The following is a 17,312-nucleotide window of genomic DNA, read 5'->3' as shown; positions in this document are numbered from 1 at the left end:
GGATTGCAGGTGTGCGCTCCCCTACCTGGATTTGTTGGTGGACCTGGGGCTCCCAGGGCTCCGGGGCTGGCACGGCATGTGGTACCAGGGATCGAACTCGGGTCCTTGCTCTTGCCAGGCAGCTGCTTAGACTGCTGAGCTATCTCTCCAGCCCTTCATAAACTATTAAACATCCAGAAGCAGGTGAAATTCCCCCTCGGAGGGAGGGACAACTGAAGTCAAGCGAAGGCTGTGGAGGCCAGTGGGGTAGAATCCGAGGCACTTGGGGCTCAGCCCATCTCTGAGTTGCTGAACACGTGGAGAGGGATGGGCAAAAGAGGGGAGTAGGACCATGACAGCTGCCTTCAACCACTGTCACTCGGGCTGCCTGAACCCCTGAGCCACGCGTATGACCCTTGGTCATGGCGTTCTCAGTTTTCTCTCTCAGCCAGTGGCTGTCAACTTTGTACCTGGGGCTCTTGAGCCATACTGCTGTCTGAGAGTCTGTCTTCGCTGGTCTGGGTTGTTCTTCCCAAGTAGAAGAACACTGTAAAATTCCCCACTGTCAAGGTTGAAAATCACTACTTTAAACCCAGTCAGCAGGAGCCACTGTCAGCAAAACCTCCCCATGATAGAGCTGGCAGAACCACCCTTAGAGACCCGATCTTACCTGCAGTACTTGAGGGGAGTCCCGGAGAACTCGCTGCCATCAGACTCAGGTTCCGACCGGTTCTCAAAGTCAGAAATTCGGAACACCGACAAGCTGGCATTCACGTAGCCAACCATGCACCTGTCGGAGAGCACAGATTCTGTAGCGGGCCCTCTGACCACCTTTTTGGCACCGGTTCCTGGAAGACGCCCCTTCCTAGCAGTGCCTTCAGCGAGCCCTACCTTGTCATGGGAATGTAAGTTGGGAAACAGAGGGGCGCTGAGCGTGCTGAGTCTGGAGCAAGCCACTTCCTTTGCTCCAGTTCTTTCTGTGCGCAGCCCCGCACAGAGCATCACTTCCCCCAGTGAGGCTTTGGTGAACTAGGTGGAGGACAGCACTGCTTGGTGGGCATGGGTTATGAGCCTGTCACAGTCCCTTTCATCACACACACACACACACACACACACACACACACACACACACCCCACACACAATATTCCTTCATTAGATTTTTTAAAATGTATTTTGCACAGGCTCTCACTATGCAACTTGAACTCACAGTGATCCTCCTGTTTTCAGCCTTCCCAGTGCAGGAATTACAGGCATGCGCCACCACGCCTGGCCTTGGTGGTCAGCCCAGTGCACTCAGGGACAGGGCCGGCGCGGCATGTGGTGCTGGGAACCGAACCCCGATCCCTGCACTTGCTTATGCAGGCACTTAGTCTGCTGAGCAGCTTGCTGGCCCTATTCCTCCGTTAGAAACCAAGAAACTTTCAAAATGCCTGAATATGATTCAAGCCCCCTCCTCAGCCTGTATCTCAGGCTCACTCATGCTGCACCGGGATTGTGCCGTGTGCTTCCTGTCTCTGCTCAGCCTCTATTCATTTGCTCTTCTTTGCACAGGTGCATCGGGGCCGCACTCCTGGTGGGGGCCGGAGCGTGCACGGTGCTCATCTTCCTCCTTCCGTCCCCTTCCCCTCCTGCCTCCTCCTCCTCCTCCTATCTCTTGCTTTCCTTCCTTCTTGCAAAACGCTGTATCTAGGTGCCTACTTCCTGCTGTCCTTGGGACCGTAGCTTCTGGGGAACAGAGCAGGTTTCCTAGCTGCTGCTGCATTCCAAGACCTTTAAAGTCCCGGGCCATGGAGGAGCCCAGTTACACGGATCTTGGCTGACTGGCTTGGGGGAAAGTGAAGGCATCAGCGATGCTGCCCTCTAAGCTGAAATGCAGACAGAATCATTGATTGCAGCCTCCACTCTGGCAGCGCACCTGTTCAATACATAGCACGTGTCAGAAGTCTGACACGAAGCAGCACTCTTGGAAATCTTTATGCATGTGATTTAAAAAGTGATTTACAAATTAGTTGCTCAGATTACCAGATATAAATGTGTAAAATTCATTTAAAGAAAAGACAATAACAAAGAAATTATAAGAAATTCAAGTTCAGTGAAATCTTGTCTTATTTTTAATGCTGGTCTTTTTTTTATCATTATATTATATTCTTTGAAAAAAGATCTACAAGGGTCAACACATCCAGTTAGCGAAATGATGTCACACACAGCACTTCCAGAGCTGTCTCTTTTACGTTTCCATGTACGCCGTGTTTTCTATGCAGAGCATCCTGCTGAATAGGCCAGGAGCGCACAGGCGCCACCCCAGGGGTCAAGCATTGTGAGCAGCGGATTGCCCCATGGGAGGACGTATAGCAGACTACTACAAGCTTAGACTCCGGGTTAAATCTTAGATCTTGCACTTTCTCACTTACAATCTTGGCAAGTTATGCAACTACTGTTCCTTTGATGGTGCTGGGGATCAAACCCAGGGCCTCGCACTTGCTGGGTAAGTGCTCTGCCATTAAGCTGCGCCCCCAGCCCTAAGTGACTGCTTTAAGCCACAATGGCACCTGCTTCCTGAGGTCCTCACTGTAGGCTGACGTGAGGCATTCACAGCATGCAATCAGTACTTAGCCTATCCCAAGATACATCTGAATGGAATTACTCATTTTATTTTTTCCTCGCATCTAGCAGGAGGGCCGTATAATAATTACTGACTGAGTCAAGAAGCCACAACTTCCAATTCCCTTCCTTCATATCTCTGACAGGCCAACCCCAGGCTGTGGGACATTAAGCCAAAATGATAGTGCCAATAGTTCTGAGGGCACAGGGACCCTGCTGGGCTGAAGGCAGATCCCAGGCCTTGCCCTGGCCTTGAGATAGTTAAAACAAGAACGGAGCCACTGAGCCACTGGTCCAGTCACTGCTAGTTGAGCAAAGGCCTGGACCCTTCTCCCTGTCCTGGATAGGGCAACTGGGGACAACAGAATATCATCTATGGACCAAGGGAACGTGACAAAGACCAAATCACCACCATGGTGACTGTCACTTGTCACACCCTGGGACCCTGTATCCATGACATACTGATTCCTGAGGAAGCCTCACAGGACTGCAACAGAAGGAAAAGAGAAAGCCTGCAGCCCGATGGAAGAAGTAGCAGGAAGTGTGATCCTTGTGATAGTGCGGCCCCGAGGTCTGCGTACCATCAAGCCATGATCCATTAGTTGCTGTGTTCAGAAACTCCATGGGCAAAATCTAAAATGCATCACATGCCTGCTTTGTTGGCTCCACTCACCGTGCCCCACAACAATGATGCAGGATAACTCTGTGAACCTGCTTTTTAAGCATTCCATGTAATTCCAGCCATAGATCCACATGGCCAGAGTCTTCGTGGTCGCTACACCATCTGGATGCAAAGAAGTAAGTACGGACCTCGTACACAGAGCCAGAGGGCTGCGAGAGTCTTCTCTCCATAGCGTTTCCAAGGGCAGTGACGGAGCACTGTGATGCCGACCTTCCCAGGGGTCCCACGCACTCTTTTCACTGTGGTAGGACCCTGGCTTTTGGCAACATCTGACCTCTGATTTAGGAAAATGGGGGTTCCTGTGCTTCACAGCAGAGGGGCATCTGCATGTCCACGTCCTGAGCGACTGCTGCAGGAGGAGGGCACATCCAGCAGCAGATCTCAGGTCTACCCCTTGGTTTAATGACAAAGGCTCTATGTACTCCCCTTCCGCTCTGCCACCTCCAAAGGACACAGAGGGAAGATGGGGCTGCCTGAGAATTAAGGAGAACGGAGAGGGAGAAAGTATCAGGCAGAGGGCGGGTGGCCTGTGAGCATAATGTTTTAGTCAATTTGACTTTAAAGCCAAGGTGGCCTCTGGAGGTATCACCAAGAAAGAAGATTCAGAAAGTGTCTCGTGGAAGAGTAACACTATTTGGGTCAGGAAATATATTTATTTTAAGTAACTTCTGGGACTGTCACATTCATCTAAGTGTTCTGATTTTATTCTATGTTTTTAGAGTATTCCATTATGTATGTATTTATTTATTTGGTACAAGGTCTCATTGTGAAGTTCAGACTTGTAGTGAGCCTCCTGTCTCAGCCTCCCCAGTGATGGGATTACAGGTGTGCACCACCGCACCCAGTCTCAGTGGCCAGCATGGCATGTGGTACCAGAGATGGAACCCAGGTCCTTGAGCTTGCCAGACAGGTGCTTAGACTGCCGAACTGTCTCCTCAGCTCATGTGTTCTGATTTTAAAAAGAGTCATAACTACTTATTGTTCCTAATCCTTTAAACACAAGAGAAAGGGACAGACCAATGATAACTGTCACCAGGTTGAAGAGAAAGAGCAGACCGGAAGTAATGTCTGAGATTGTGGATTTCAAATCAAACTCACTGCAGAATGTCTTTGGATTATGTCACGAAATTTGCCACTGAATTTTAGGTATTGTGTGGTCAACAGCCTTGGGGAAGGAACAAAGGCTGACAAAAACACTAGTGGAAGAAAGACTGGGTTTATGCATGTAAAGTCCAATGTAGATTGATCAGGTTTTCCAGGGTAGTGAATGAGGACAGAAAAAAGTGGGCTTCTGACTTGTTGCAAGAAAAGTGTCAAGTATTACGACCCATTGCTGGGACCTCAGGACAGTGCACTTTGTATTTTATTATTTTATTTTATTTTGGGGTGTTCTGGGGATTGGACCCAAAAGGCCCTTGTACTGAGCTACATCCATACCCCTTCTTAGCTTTTATTCTGAGATAGTCTTCTTAAGTTGGCCAGGCTGGGCTGGAGCTAGGAATTGGCCTGCCTTAGGCTTCAGAGTGCTCGCGTTACAGGCATGTGCCACCAGGCTCAGCCGTCAACTTTAGTTTTTAGAATGCAACTTTGCAAGCCATGATGTGACCACCCTAATTAGGTGATTTGGAGTAGGTACAAATACACTGATTATTATTCATTAAGCAAGGTATTTGTGTTTAGTCCTATGGAAATTTGAGCACAGGTCCTTCCTTGTCAAGGCTCTAACTCTTTAGGATACCACAGGAAATCAGTGTTCATTTGTATCACTAACCAAGGGCACAGTTTTAGCTGTATACCTCATGATAGTTCTAAGACTAGCATATAACCTTCTAGAAGGTTCCACAAGACTCCAGCCTGCGTCTCCTTCATAAGAAGTAATGAGTGTATCATATGGGGAGGGGAATCAAACTGACTATTTGTGCAGATTGCAGAATATTTAGTCTGTTGAAATTAAAACTTAAATCCAGAGAGGGAGAGTGACTGCATAGTATACATTTTCAGGTATATTTCCTCTTTTTTGTCTGTTGATGCCTGTCCAGTTTCCAAGCTCATATCCAAGCCTGCAACTGTGAAGGCACCTTGAAAAAAGAGGTGACCTCCTTTTGCGAACAATGATCAGCCTAAGGTCCAGGATTTACGCTGTCAAGCTACAGCTGCAGAAAAGACAGGAGCTCCAAGAATAAAAACACATGAAAAGTCTTGTGCATGAGTGTGTAGAAAACATTGCCCCCCGCCATTTCTTCTATTTTGGAGCTGGATGAAAAATGAGGTTGCCTCCTGCGGTGCGCCATGAAGAGCCGGGTACATGCAGGAGTACAGAATTCCTGAGTATAAGAGGGGTGCTCCTGTGCCTCACGTGGCTTGCCCTCTGGTTGGGGGAAACGTGTGTGGCAGCCACGAGGGGTGTGAGGCAGGCTGAATGTGCCCAGGGGGTGTGGACGGTGCTTGGCATTGTCATTCACGAAGAAGCAGGGACAGCTGCAAGGACAGTAGGGAGACGGCGCTGACACAGCCTGGACTCCTGGAGAGAGGCGGGGTGGTTGGTTTGGACGGCCACTTCCGTTTTTGCTTTGCTTGAAATTGTAGTATGGTGCTGCCACCGCTGGATTCAGTCCTAACTAGGGTTTGACCACAACCACACATCCTACTCCAAAAGCCTCTGACCTTCTCAGACCGGACGAGGCTACTGCTCCACAAGTTCAATCATCTCTAAGGCATTTCTGAATTGGAAAAACAAGAAAAGAACCCTGCAAAGTAATAGAGCTGTTACTGGGGCAGAAAATAAGATTCATGAAAAAACTTACTTTTTCTTTGAAAGTAAGAAAAAAAAGACAAGTGGATTAAAATACAAGAGGCAGATCTATAAGCAGAAAGTAGCGGAGGACTCTCAAGTCAGAGAAAGGCTTATGAAGAACATAACTGTTCCAAAGTTCATCAGACTAAATTAATGAGGCTAGTGGATGCATTTTAAACACCATGAACACTGTCTTAAACCTAGCAGGCTGCCAAAACTCTAAAGCTTTGATTCCTTATCATGTGTGCAGTAATAAAAGCAAGACAGCTTGCACCACAATTGGAGTTGGGAAAGAGCTGAAAGAGCTGTGGGGACTCGCAGCCCAGGCGTCTGACCCGTCCTGCATCAGGCCTGAGCAGCCCTTGGGGTTGGCGTGAGCGCTGGGCTCGCTCGCTGTGAGCGCTGCTGTCTTTCTTTCCTCTGGGCTCCTCTCCCTCCTCAGATTCAGGATTTACCCTGCTGAATCCTCTCCTGCTCCACCTCAAAGTGAGGGTGATACTGCTCGTCCCACTCCAGGGGGGTTTGAGAATCAACTGGAACATCTGTGGAAGTGGCGCAAGCGCAAGCGGCTTGCAAAGGTGAAGACAAGCGGAGGGTGTTGACCTTGGCAGCAGCCAGAATGAAATGCTTGGGTGGAATAAGCCACGTCTGCACGTTCCTTACTTGTGGTGTGCGGGGTTCTCACCTAAAGTTGCCAGGTGATGGGAAAGAATGTCATAGAGGCTTCTTTGTCTTGGTGCGTTTGCACAGGATTAGTAATGAAAGTAGATGCAGGCAGCGTTTGCTTAACCCATCCAACTAGATTTACTTTCCTCTTTGAGCCTGTTATAGGTGACAAATGAACTCAGCTCAGAGCAGTTAAACCAGGGGCAGGACTGTTTGGTAACAACCGCTATGATTGGATAGCTAGGCCAGCGTTGTGATCCCCAGTTGGACCCCTAGATACCTAAATCTAAATCTAAATGTAAACCTAAATCCAAATCCAAATCCAAATCTAAATTTAGATCCCATTCCATCTTTAGACATCTAAGTCTTCAAACGAAGACAACTCTGAGATTCCATCTCACCCCAGAAAGAACAGCTATTATCAAGAAAACAACCAATAACATGCTGGAGAGGCTGTGGGAAAAAGGAATCCTTCTCCACTGTCGGTGAGAGCGTGAACAGGTACAACCTTGGGGGAAATCAGTGTGGAGACCCCTTCAAAAACTAAAATTAGAGGTTTTATTTGATCCAGTTACTCCTCTTCTGGGTATATTCCCAGAAAAATGGAAAGCATCATACCACAGTGATACACGCATTCCCATGTTTATACGGGAACAGTTTGTAAAAGTAAAATCTTGGAAGCAGCCCACGTGTCCATCAACCAAAGAATGGAGTTAAAAAATGTGTTTTTTTTCTATATGTGGAGTTCTATTCAGCCATAAAGAAAGATAAACATGAGACATTTCTGGATAAAAAGATGTACCTTGAGAACATATTCTTAAGTGAGATAGTGGGACACACAGGTGTAAATATTGCGCTGTTTCCCTCCTTGCACTGAGAAGCTGAAAGAGTAAATAAGGACCAAAATATATAACAGATGCTGTGAAATACAAAGAAATTGTTCAAAAGGAAAGAGGAACTAGGGAAGGGGGGAGGAAGGACGGAAGGAAGGAAGGAAGGAAGGAAGGAAGGAAGGAAGGAAGGAAGGAAGGGGAAAAGCACAAAAGACTAAAGAAGGATAAAATGGAAACAAAGTTTTATAAATAAAAAGGTGAAGAGAGGCTGAAGCAGGGGAGGGGATTGGGCAAAAATGAGGAATCAAGACCTCTCATCTAGGGCTGGCAAGATAGCTTAGTGGACTCAGCTGCTTAAGCAAAAGTAGAGACGGGTTCGATGCCTGGTACCACATGCCGGGCTGGCCCTACCCCTGGACGCGCTCAGGACATTAGGGGCTGACAGTGTGCAATCCTTACAGGCTTGAGAGCTACACGCCCAGGGCAAGGGCTTCTCTCTCCGTGGCCGGCACAGGGGATTTCCCAGCTGTTTCACAGAAAAAACTTACTTTTGCCCCGCTTCTCCTTGGCCGGCGCAAGGGCCGTACTTGTAGGCGTACACCAAGCGAGGGATGAAGTCGGATGTGATGGCTATGACGAACGCATTGGTGATAACAGAGAGAATTCCGATGCCTTCAAGAATCCCGTACCAAATTCCTGTGCAGATACAAGTGTGGAATTAGTTCTGTGCACAGCCTCAGAGGCAATCAGAACGACATCAGTATGGGTAGCTCGTTTCTGATAGCTCCTCCTACGGCTTGTTCCTCTTTCCAAATACAGAGCCTTGCAACCAGTGCTTCCAGGCTCCTTGGCATCGAAGGAGACTCTGCCACAGGCCAGTGTGCATATGGCTAAATGGCCGGGGTCACACAGGACTCAGAGAAGGCTGCCCAGCGGTAAGGCTGCAGAGCAGCACCTAGTGACAGGCACTCTCTGTCAAGCCGCCACCAGACCAGACTGTGTAAGGCTCTGCAGGGATCCGACCAGCCCCAGCCTGCTTGCCAGCAGAAGCGCTGCCCTCGGCAGTGGACTTCACTGAGATCCCCGCCATGGCACAGGAAAGGAGATAAGATAGGACAGCACATTTTGCAGCTGCTAGGACAACCGAGGATATTTAGAGTTACCCTAAAATTTACATCAGACACGTCAAAGGTCTCTGCCCAGTGAGATGCAAGATTGACAAAAAGCCCCGACCACAGATGTGCATTGGAATCTTCCTGCACAGCACCCCGTCTTCTCAATGTCTCTGTAAAAGAGACAGTTCTTTTTGGTGGGGGAAGATGGTCTTATTGCGCTCTCTGCCTGCACCCACGCACAATAAATTCCATGCTGCACTGCCTTTTCACAAGCCTGGTGATCTCTGCTGGCTCCCCGTCACCCCTGTGTGTTACAGGCTCCCCTAAAGGGTATGGACAGCATCCTCCTTATCCTCCTGGCTCGTTTCACCTGGGAGCTCACAGTCACTAGGGAAGGACCCCATCACTCCTCCTTGACACACGCTGAGCACACACTGAGCACCGCCTGCTCTGCCCTCAGCACCGGCCCACATGGGTCAACGACCAGCCTTGACCTCAGCAAGCTTTCCGAGGGGCCCGCGTCTGACTCACTGACCCCAGAGCACTCTCCACTCTTAGGACAACTGACTTCTGCTTCGTGTGAACCAGGGACACATTTAGGACAGTGCAAAGCAAAGGTAAGCCAAGTGGAAGATCTATTTCAAAAAGCAATAATACAACAAATATTTAGATTCAAACGTCTTAGACAGCAATAACCACATTGAGAAGCTACTGAAGCACAAATTTCCTTGTACTGGAGATTATAAATTTCCTCATAGACAGCTTTACTTGTAGACTAATATTATTTTAAAATTAATAGAATTACTTGTTGCATAAATTAGTTGCACTATCTTACAAGGAAATGATAAGAAAAACTTACAGCTGGTATTTTCTGAAATTTTACCCACAGAATGGCTAACAAACAGATCCAAATCCAGCTTACCTATGTCTTTGGCCCTTGAAGCTAGCGGTCTCCTCCACTGTGTGACAAATTTGTAAGCATCAAGTCGAATCTCAATTATGTTATTCAGTAAGGCCAGAAGTGGTGCTAGGGGAAAAGCTGCCACAAAGATAGTTGTGAATCCAAACTGGAGAACTAAGGAATTAAAAAGGAAAGAACAAAAAAGAAGTTGGTTTTCCATGACTGTTTTCATAAGGATGATAATCTACATATGTCATTGTCAACACAGAATTGCAGAGACTTCTCTTGTGAAAAGATGGCTGACCCACTGGTCAAAGGGGACTCCCTGGACCAGAGGCAGGGGCATTCTGGGAACAATGAGCCTCAGGCAACAACGTAGGACCCGGATGTTGTTTTCTGGTTACCGTTCTCTCACAGGTTATACTTCCATGGTGAGTCTCATTCCAATGTGGGGTAATGAAGCACAGGACGAGACCGGAATGTTTTGTGGTGTCAGAAAATAAGGAAGTAAGGCTTAAGAGTTCTGGGCACATGTGACAGGACAGAGGACAAACTTGAGCACACTCCTAATGGCCAGAGCTGGAGTGATCTGTACAGCAAAATAAGTACTGAGAACATCAGCTCGTAACTGCAAGGCTAAGTTAAACCCATGCTGATATAAACACGGATACAAAAATAGAGACACAAGTAGATGACAGGTAGGTGGAGGAGAAGGCCTAGCTCTTCCTCATGGTAGACTTCTAATTCACAAACATAGAAGGCACGATGGAAGTGGGGAATTACTACTAGATATCACAGCAGGGAAGAACTATGGAGGAACGCTCCAATGAGTAGGGGGAGGAACACTGCAGAAAGCTGGGTATTTGTGCATTCTGTGTTCTCCCATGACACTTACTAACTGCATGGGGCGGACCATATCTTTACATTGGAAAACCTGCTAGACATCGCCTCACCCAAGGGCTCAGCGTTAGCACCTGCAGTCATAAGTCATTCTGATGCCACAAAGCCCTAGCAAAGCTCTTTTCCCTCCACGTCCTTCCTCTCTTTGCTCCTCTCGCACCCACACAAGACCTGGGCTGGCCCAGCCTCCAGAACCCTTAAGGTTCCAGGTCTCCCCGCCACCTTCTCGTCTCCCTCTGTCTCCACTGCCCCGACGTCAGCTCAGGCTCTGATTTCCTGCCTGGCTCTCCCCCTCGGGGCCTCACACACTCGGCTGTCAGTGTGCGAAGCTGTGCTCCAGCCCACTCACCGCTCCTCATCTCCGGACCCACAGCGTCCTCTGCAGTAAATGCCAACCCACCACGCCGTTCAAGGATCTCAGTGGCTTCATTCCATGCAAGCTGCCAAGCCTCGTGTCCACATACCCACTGTTCTCCAGCTAGGGCTCCCAAGCAAGCCTTTACTGTGGCCTTACTAGACTTCAGGTTTGACTCACACAGCTCTTAAAGTCTCAGTAGATACCCCGATGAAACGCTCTTCTTCCTCCCAAGGCCGGCTCAAACGCGCCCTCTTCTGGAGCCTTCCGGCAGTGCTGCCCCGTCTCTGGTCCTCTCAACTCTCAACCACCTTAGAACTAGCCCTATCTGCCTGAATATCAAACATCTTAGACATAACATTGCCAGTCCTACGGATAACCCACTACTATTATGGACTACTGGACTATATTGGATTATTTTGCTGAATTCACGCACCTATGATATTTAAATGGCAAAGGAATATCCATCTCTGACAAAACTAAACAAAAAAGGGGGATATAAATGAAGGACCATTTTGTATATACAAAATAGGATAGATATACAGCTACTTTTTCTTAATTCAATGAGAAGAAAGATTTGTACTGTTTGGACAGAATATTATGTCTGCATCTCATACTATGAATAATTACTACAAAGACAACAATATGCAATGTATTAATTATTGTAACTGTCCTACTAACCTGTTTTGAAACTGTCTCATTGCTATTTGTTTCTCAACAAAATTAATAATAAAAAGAACCAACCCTGGCTTGATTGGAAGGCTGAACGCCTTTCCCTACTGCTGAGGGCTTCCAGCAGGCAGGAAGGCAGATTCTTTCTGCTTCTACTTTCTACACCCTCACTACAGTGATTGTGTCACGGAAGCAACTTGGTCAGAGACCGAACAAGATGGTCCAGTGACTGATATGTAATTACGAGGAAAGTAAGACCAGAAAAGCGAAGAGAACCTATCAGGTGGAAACAAAACTGGTAGGGATAATTTTCACAGTCACTGAGCATACTGGGCGCTATAGATGGACAAACTCAAGACTCACTGACATGGAGTTTGTAATGCAAACATCTGCAAGACAAAAAGGAAAAAAGAAAACGTGTTTGGGTCCTTTTAAAGGTTTTGCGTATCTGGTATCTAACAGACTTAATCTTGCAGCTCAATATCCTGCTCTATGCTGAGGCCAACCGGTGGCTTTCCTACAGCGCAGATGTGACCGGAAGTTACTGGTCTTGCTGTGATGCCCTCCGGCTGCTGCTTTCGTGCGTCCAGGGAGGGGTTGTCATGGTGCGCGGAGGGACAGACCTGAGGAAGCGCAGGCACGAGCGCCTCTTGAGGCCGTGCTGCCGACTGGAACAAGTCAGACACGCAGCTTAGCTCTCATTTGCTTTCTCCCAGGGGGAGGGGACCAAGAGGTGGAGGGAAGGAAGGCGGGGAAGAGGGGAAGGAAGGTCACTTGTGTCCGTGCCCCGCTCACACAGAAACGTGCCAGTATGCCCTGCGCACGTGACTAATAAATAAAAACAGAAAAAAGTTGGAAAAACTTAAAGGTATGAAAGAGCACAGAGAGCCGGCTGACAGATTTCCACATACCTGTGGAAAAATTACTACCAGGCCTCATGTCATTTTGTCATACTTGCCGCATACGTTTTAGAGATGAGCAAAGTACAGAGAGGGTACTGAAGGCTCTGTACCTCTTCTCTTGAGGGGTCTCCTGCCCGCCACAGATGCCCACCGCCGTGAGCGTGGCAAGCCCTTCTGGCTCACCTGTTTATGTTCGTTGCACACGTCGTAATAAATGACCCTTGATGTGCATGGAATGCAAGTAATATCACTCTAACGGTTTTGCCCTTCTCAGTTGATGCTTGCAAGCCATTTCAGTCCACAGATTAACTGAGTCCTTTGAATTGCTTTATCTTTAAATACATTGATGCGCTTTCTTTCTATTTACTGTTTCTCAGATGTAATCTCTTCCACTCACGCCTTTCCTTATTCTTTCTCTATTCTTTTCTACTAGAAAATACAAAAAGTTGAAAATCAGCAATTTAAGCTTCCATCTCAAGATGATGAAAAAAGGAGAAAATTAAGCTCAAAGAAAGTAAATTAAGGAGATAAAGATAAGAAATTAATGAACCAGAAAGCAAATGTATAACAGAGAGAAGTTACCAATGCTTGAAGTTGTTTTCTTGAAAAGATTAATAGACTTCTACCCAGAAGGTTAAAGAGAAGAGAGACAAACACAACATAATAAAATTATGAGTAAAACCTTATGCTGTACACCTTATGTCCACTGGGATTAATAAGAGGATGTTATAAGCAATTTCATGCTTCTAGATTTGGAAATTTAGATATAATAAGCAAGTTTACTGCAAAACACAGCTTTACAAAATAAGCACTAGAACAAAAATAAAATCTGGATATAAGTAAAGAGTATAATACTGCTAAATATACTACTTAAAACCTTTTCATAAAGAAAATTTCACTCTAATTTACTTGGCTGGTGAATTGTTCTATATATGTAAGAAATATCAGTAGCTGTACCTAAACTTAGAAAATAAAAATGGGGACAGGTTACCCAAAGAAGTCTATCATAATAATCAAACTTTGAAACAAATGTTGCAAGAAAGAAAAGCTATAGTATAGCATCCATAAAATTATATATAAATATAATTGGCAATAGATCAGCAAGTTCGATGGCAATTAAAGAAAGCAAATGTATATGTCACTACTAAGTGAAATGATTTTTCCAGTTGGCTAGGTTTGTTTAGTAACTTTGACATCCAAAACAATCAGTGACAAGCCACATTATTATTTAAATAGAAATGAAAAATATATTTGATAGAATTTATTAGCTATTCAGGATAAAACTGTCAGCCTATTAGAGACATAAGGAAATTTCTTTTACCTAATAAAACATGTATACCCACACACAGGTAGCACCACACACTTTCTGCAACATATTGGACACTCTCTCCCTCACATCAGGAGGAGGACTGTCTAGTGTAACCAATTTTATTCACTATATGGATGATCTTGGCAACTAGACAAGAAATAAAAAAAGTTGTAATGATTAGAAAAGAAAATGTAAAGTAAGTATTTGTAGATGACAGGATTAGAGATATAAAAAATCTAGAAAGAATTATTATTAATATTGACTTCAGCAGATTTGTGTGATACAAGGACAACATAAAAACCAATAATAGTTCACCCTTGCAACTCCAGCACTTGGGGGGCTGAGGCAGGAGGATTGCTTTGAGTTTGAGACTGGCCTGGGCTACAAAGTGAGCTCAAGGCCAGCATGAACTGAATAGTGAGACCCTGTCTCAAAAAGACAACAAAATACAAAACAAAACTAAAAAAAATATAATTTTATACACTAACAACAACATTAGGAAATAAAATTGGAGTGGGAGTAGCTCAGTGTAGAGGGTGTGTGCAGAATATCTTAGACCCCAGGTTCATTCCTGGCACAAAAAACAAAAAAAAACAGCAAACACCTTTCTTAAAAAAAAAAAAAAAATCCAGCGTGATAGCTCAGTGGTCTAAGCACCTGCTGAGGCAAGTGTGGGACCCGGTTTCCATTCTGGGCACCACATGCTGCACTGTGCCCCCCATCCTGGGGCGTGCTGAGCCAGCCACGAAGACCCGGCATGGTGGCGCACACCTGTAATCCCAGTGCTGGGGAGGTTGAAACAGGAGGATCACTACAAGTCTGAGCTGCGTAGTAAGACCCTGTGCAAATACATTAAAACAAAAAAGCCCCTTATGAACAAACATAAAAAGTACCTCAGAATAAATCTAAATTACCAAAATTTCTGGCTTAAAAAATCTACAAAATGCTGCTGAGAGGAACGCAGGAAGGCAAGTGCAGGAACGTACCATGTTCATGCAGTGAAACTGTAGCGGTTTTCCTTAAGTTGCTCTAAGAGTTCAATCTCATTCCAACTAAGATCTCAGTAAGAGTTTTTCAGACTTGGAAATCCTATCCCAAATTTATCTAGAACCAATCTTAAAGAAGATCCAAGTTGAAACTTCTGTTCAAGATACCGTTAAGAGAGTGAGAGACTAAGCCAGAGAGCAGGCAAGGCTACTAGCAATGTAAGAATCCTACAAGGACACACCCTGACCGCGGGAGTCACTTCTGTAGTTCATAAGAGAAAGAAACACTACAAGAGCGTGGCAACTCACCACAGACAGCATCCTAATGAGCATAGGCATAGGAAAACGGGATCAGCTGTCATGAGATTGCAAATTAAAGCCACAATTAAACACTACTGTATACCAACTAGAATGATTAAAATTTAAACACACTGTAACAGTTTTTGAAAGTATATGGCATTGGGGGCCCGGCCCTGGCTCAGTTCTTTAAGTGGCTGCTTCCACAAAGCTGTCAGCCTCAGGTTGCTGGAGTTCGATCCCCACAACTCCAGCCAGCCAAACCTGCCCTGAAGGCATTCGGAGCAAAAAAAAAAAAAAAAAAAAAAAAAAAAAAAAAAACCTTATTCCATTAAAAAAAAAAAAAAAGAAAGTATATGGCATTAAAAATTGTTTTCACAATTAACCACTAAGAAGAATATATGCAGTGTATTATTTGTTGAAACTGTACTTCCGATTGGATTTGAAACTGTCTCATTGCTATCTGTTTATCAATAAAACTTAGAAAAAACAACAAAAAAAATTGTTTCCAGTTCTCTACAGCACATGAACCAACACACATCGCGTGGCCTTGTAACTCCACTGCTACATAAGTTCCTCATAGCAATATGTGTACGTCATTGGCAACTTAGGGATTGAATAAAATCCTGTTTCAAAATCAAAAATAACAAAGGGCTGGAGTTGTGGCTCACAGCAAAGGCCCTAGGTTCAACTCCTGGCATCAGAAACAAAACAGCAATGAATCTACCACCAACCAAAAATAAATTTACCAAAATGTTCAAAGCAGTTACTTAAAGAGCCCACACCTGGGAACAGCCCCAGCGTCTCTCACCAGTAGGAAGACCACAAACACTGGTGCTCTCCTGCTATAGGCAGCTGGCCTCGGAGGAGCACCTCTGCTGCGGTACCGATGCCTGCATCTTCACAACTAAATTTGCCTTTTTCTGAGTCCAGCTTCCTAGAGGGTTTGACTTTAGGTAAAATGCACGTGTCTAGTGCACTAAACCTGACAGGTGCTCAGGAACGTACTTCATGCTGTGGGGGCGGTGCAGCAACTGGGAGTGGTGGCGGGGAGGGGAGAAAGTTGAAGCACATCTCGGGATGGAAATATAAAACGCCTACATGACTAAAAGGAGAACTAGGGATCGATACCGAGGACAGGCTGCACATGCCTCGTAAGCTGGCTTCAGGTTTACATTCTAGGAGCATTAGACAGCAATGAAAGGGCAATGCTACTACCAGTGGCAACACAGAAGAGTGGCATAAGCATGCTATTGAATGAAAGCGATCAGCTTCCAAAGTACACGCGCGACAATTCCAGTTACATAGATGCCCAAGAGGCAAATCAGTCTAGAGTGCTGGAAGCCAGCACGGTGACCAGAGAGGGAATGACAAATGGGACAACCTTGAATGGGACTCGTGATATTCTGCTGCTTGATCTAGCTCACAGGGCAGCGCACTTTTTCTGTGTGTGTCAACAGGGAGTATTTCAGGCCCTGCAAGCCACAAGATCTCTATCACAGCTACTCAACTTGCTGTTATAGTGCAAAAGCAGTGACAGACACTATGCAAATAAATGAGCGTTGTCGTGTTCCAATAACATATTCTGTATCAAGCCACATATTGGACTGAATTTGCCCTGTGGGCGGAGGTTTACAGTCCCTCATCTGCACACTCAGCTTTGGGTGTGGATTTGTGAAGACCTGTTGATCTGCACACTTGTGATTCCTACAGCTTTTGTCGCTTTGTTATTTCATGAATTATATTTTAGAAATATAGCAAGTAGGGAGGTAATGTGGAAACTACAACTGACGAGAACAGAAGTGAGTAGTTAGAACCCAGTTGTCTGCTTGCGCTGCTTCTCGTTGCTTGTTTTGTGGGGCCGAGACAGTGCGGTGCGTGGGGCGCTGCCAGCTCCAGCCATGGAGCTGCTTCCTTCAAGCACTCAATATACCGGTGTTGTGGCTCATTTTCTTCTCTATGGGATAAGAGCCCACTAAGAGAACTAAAGTGCTTAGTACCCTTAGTGAATTCTCTTTATTAGGTTTTATTATTAATGGTGAAATAGATTTCTAAGTTCTATCATTCTGCCATTCTATAATTGAACTCCAAAAACATTAGCAGATACTTAGGACATAAGCAATTCATGAAACATCACACATCAATTCTACTACTTTTGTAATGTTCATATTTTCCCAGAAGAAAACTGTTTTCATCAGAAATAATGTACCTTACATACCTCTACTACCACTTCTATCCTTATGCTATAGAGTTTGAACATAATTTTGAAACAGAAAATAACATTTTGAAACAGAAAATAACAGAAAAAATATATATAAC

At 45.5% G+C, this 17,312-nt stretch overlaps 1 protein-coding gene across 1 annotated transcript in view; it reads right to left on the bottom strand.

Annotated features, from left to right (window-relative positions):
- The window catches only part of Ano4 (anoctamin 4), a 318,013-nt gene that overhangs the window by 12,585 nt on the left and 288,116 nt on the right, over positions 1-17,312 (bottom strand). Inside the window, exons 23-25 of the mRNA XM_004623837.3 lie at positions 9,594-9,746; positions 8,105-8,252; positions 650-769 (exon numbers count right to left, since the gene is read on the bottom strand). Of these exons, the coding sequence (XP_004623894.1) occupies positions 650-769; positions 8,105-8,252; positions 9,594-9,746 (421 nt within the window). The remainder of the gene's footprint in view (positions 1-649; positions 770-8,104; positions 8,253-9,593; positions 9,747-17,312) is intronic.

This window comes from Octodon degus, unplaced genomic scaffold (assembly GCF_000260255.1).
Source record: "Octodon degus isolate 3935 unplaced genomic scaffold, OctDeg1.0 scaffold00004, whole genome shotgun sequence".
In the NCBI taxonomy this organism is placed as follows: Eukaryota; Metazoa; Chordata; class Mammalia; order Rodentia; family Octodontidae; genus Octodon; species Octodon degus.
The sequence above is the reverse complement of the archived record's forward strand: the minus strand, read 5'-3'. Positions and strand labels throughout refer to the sequence as shown.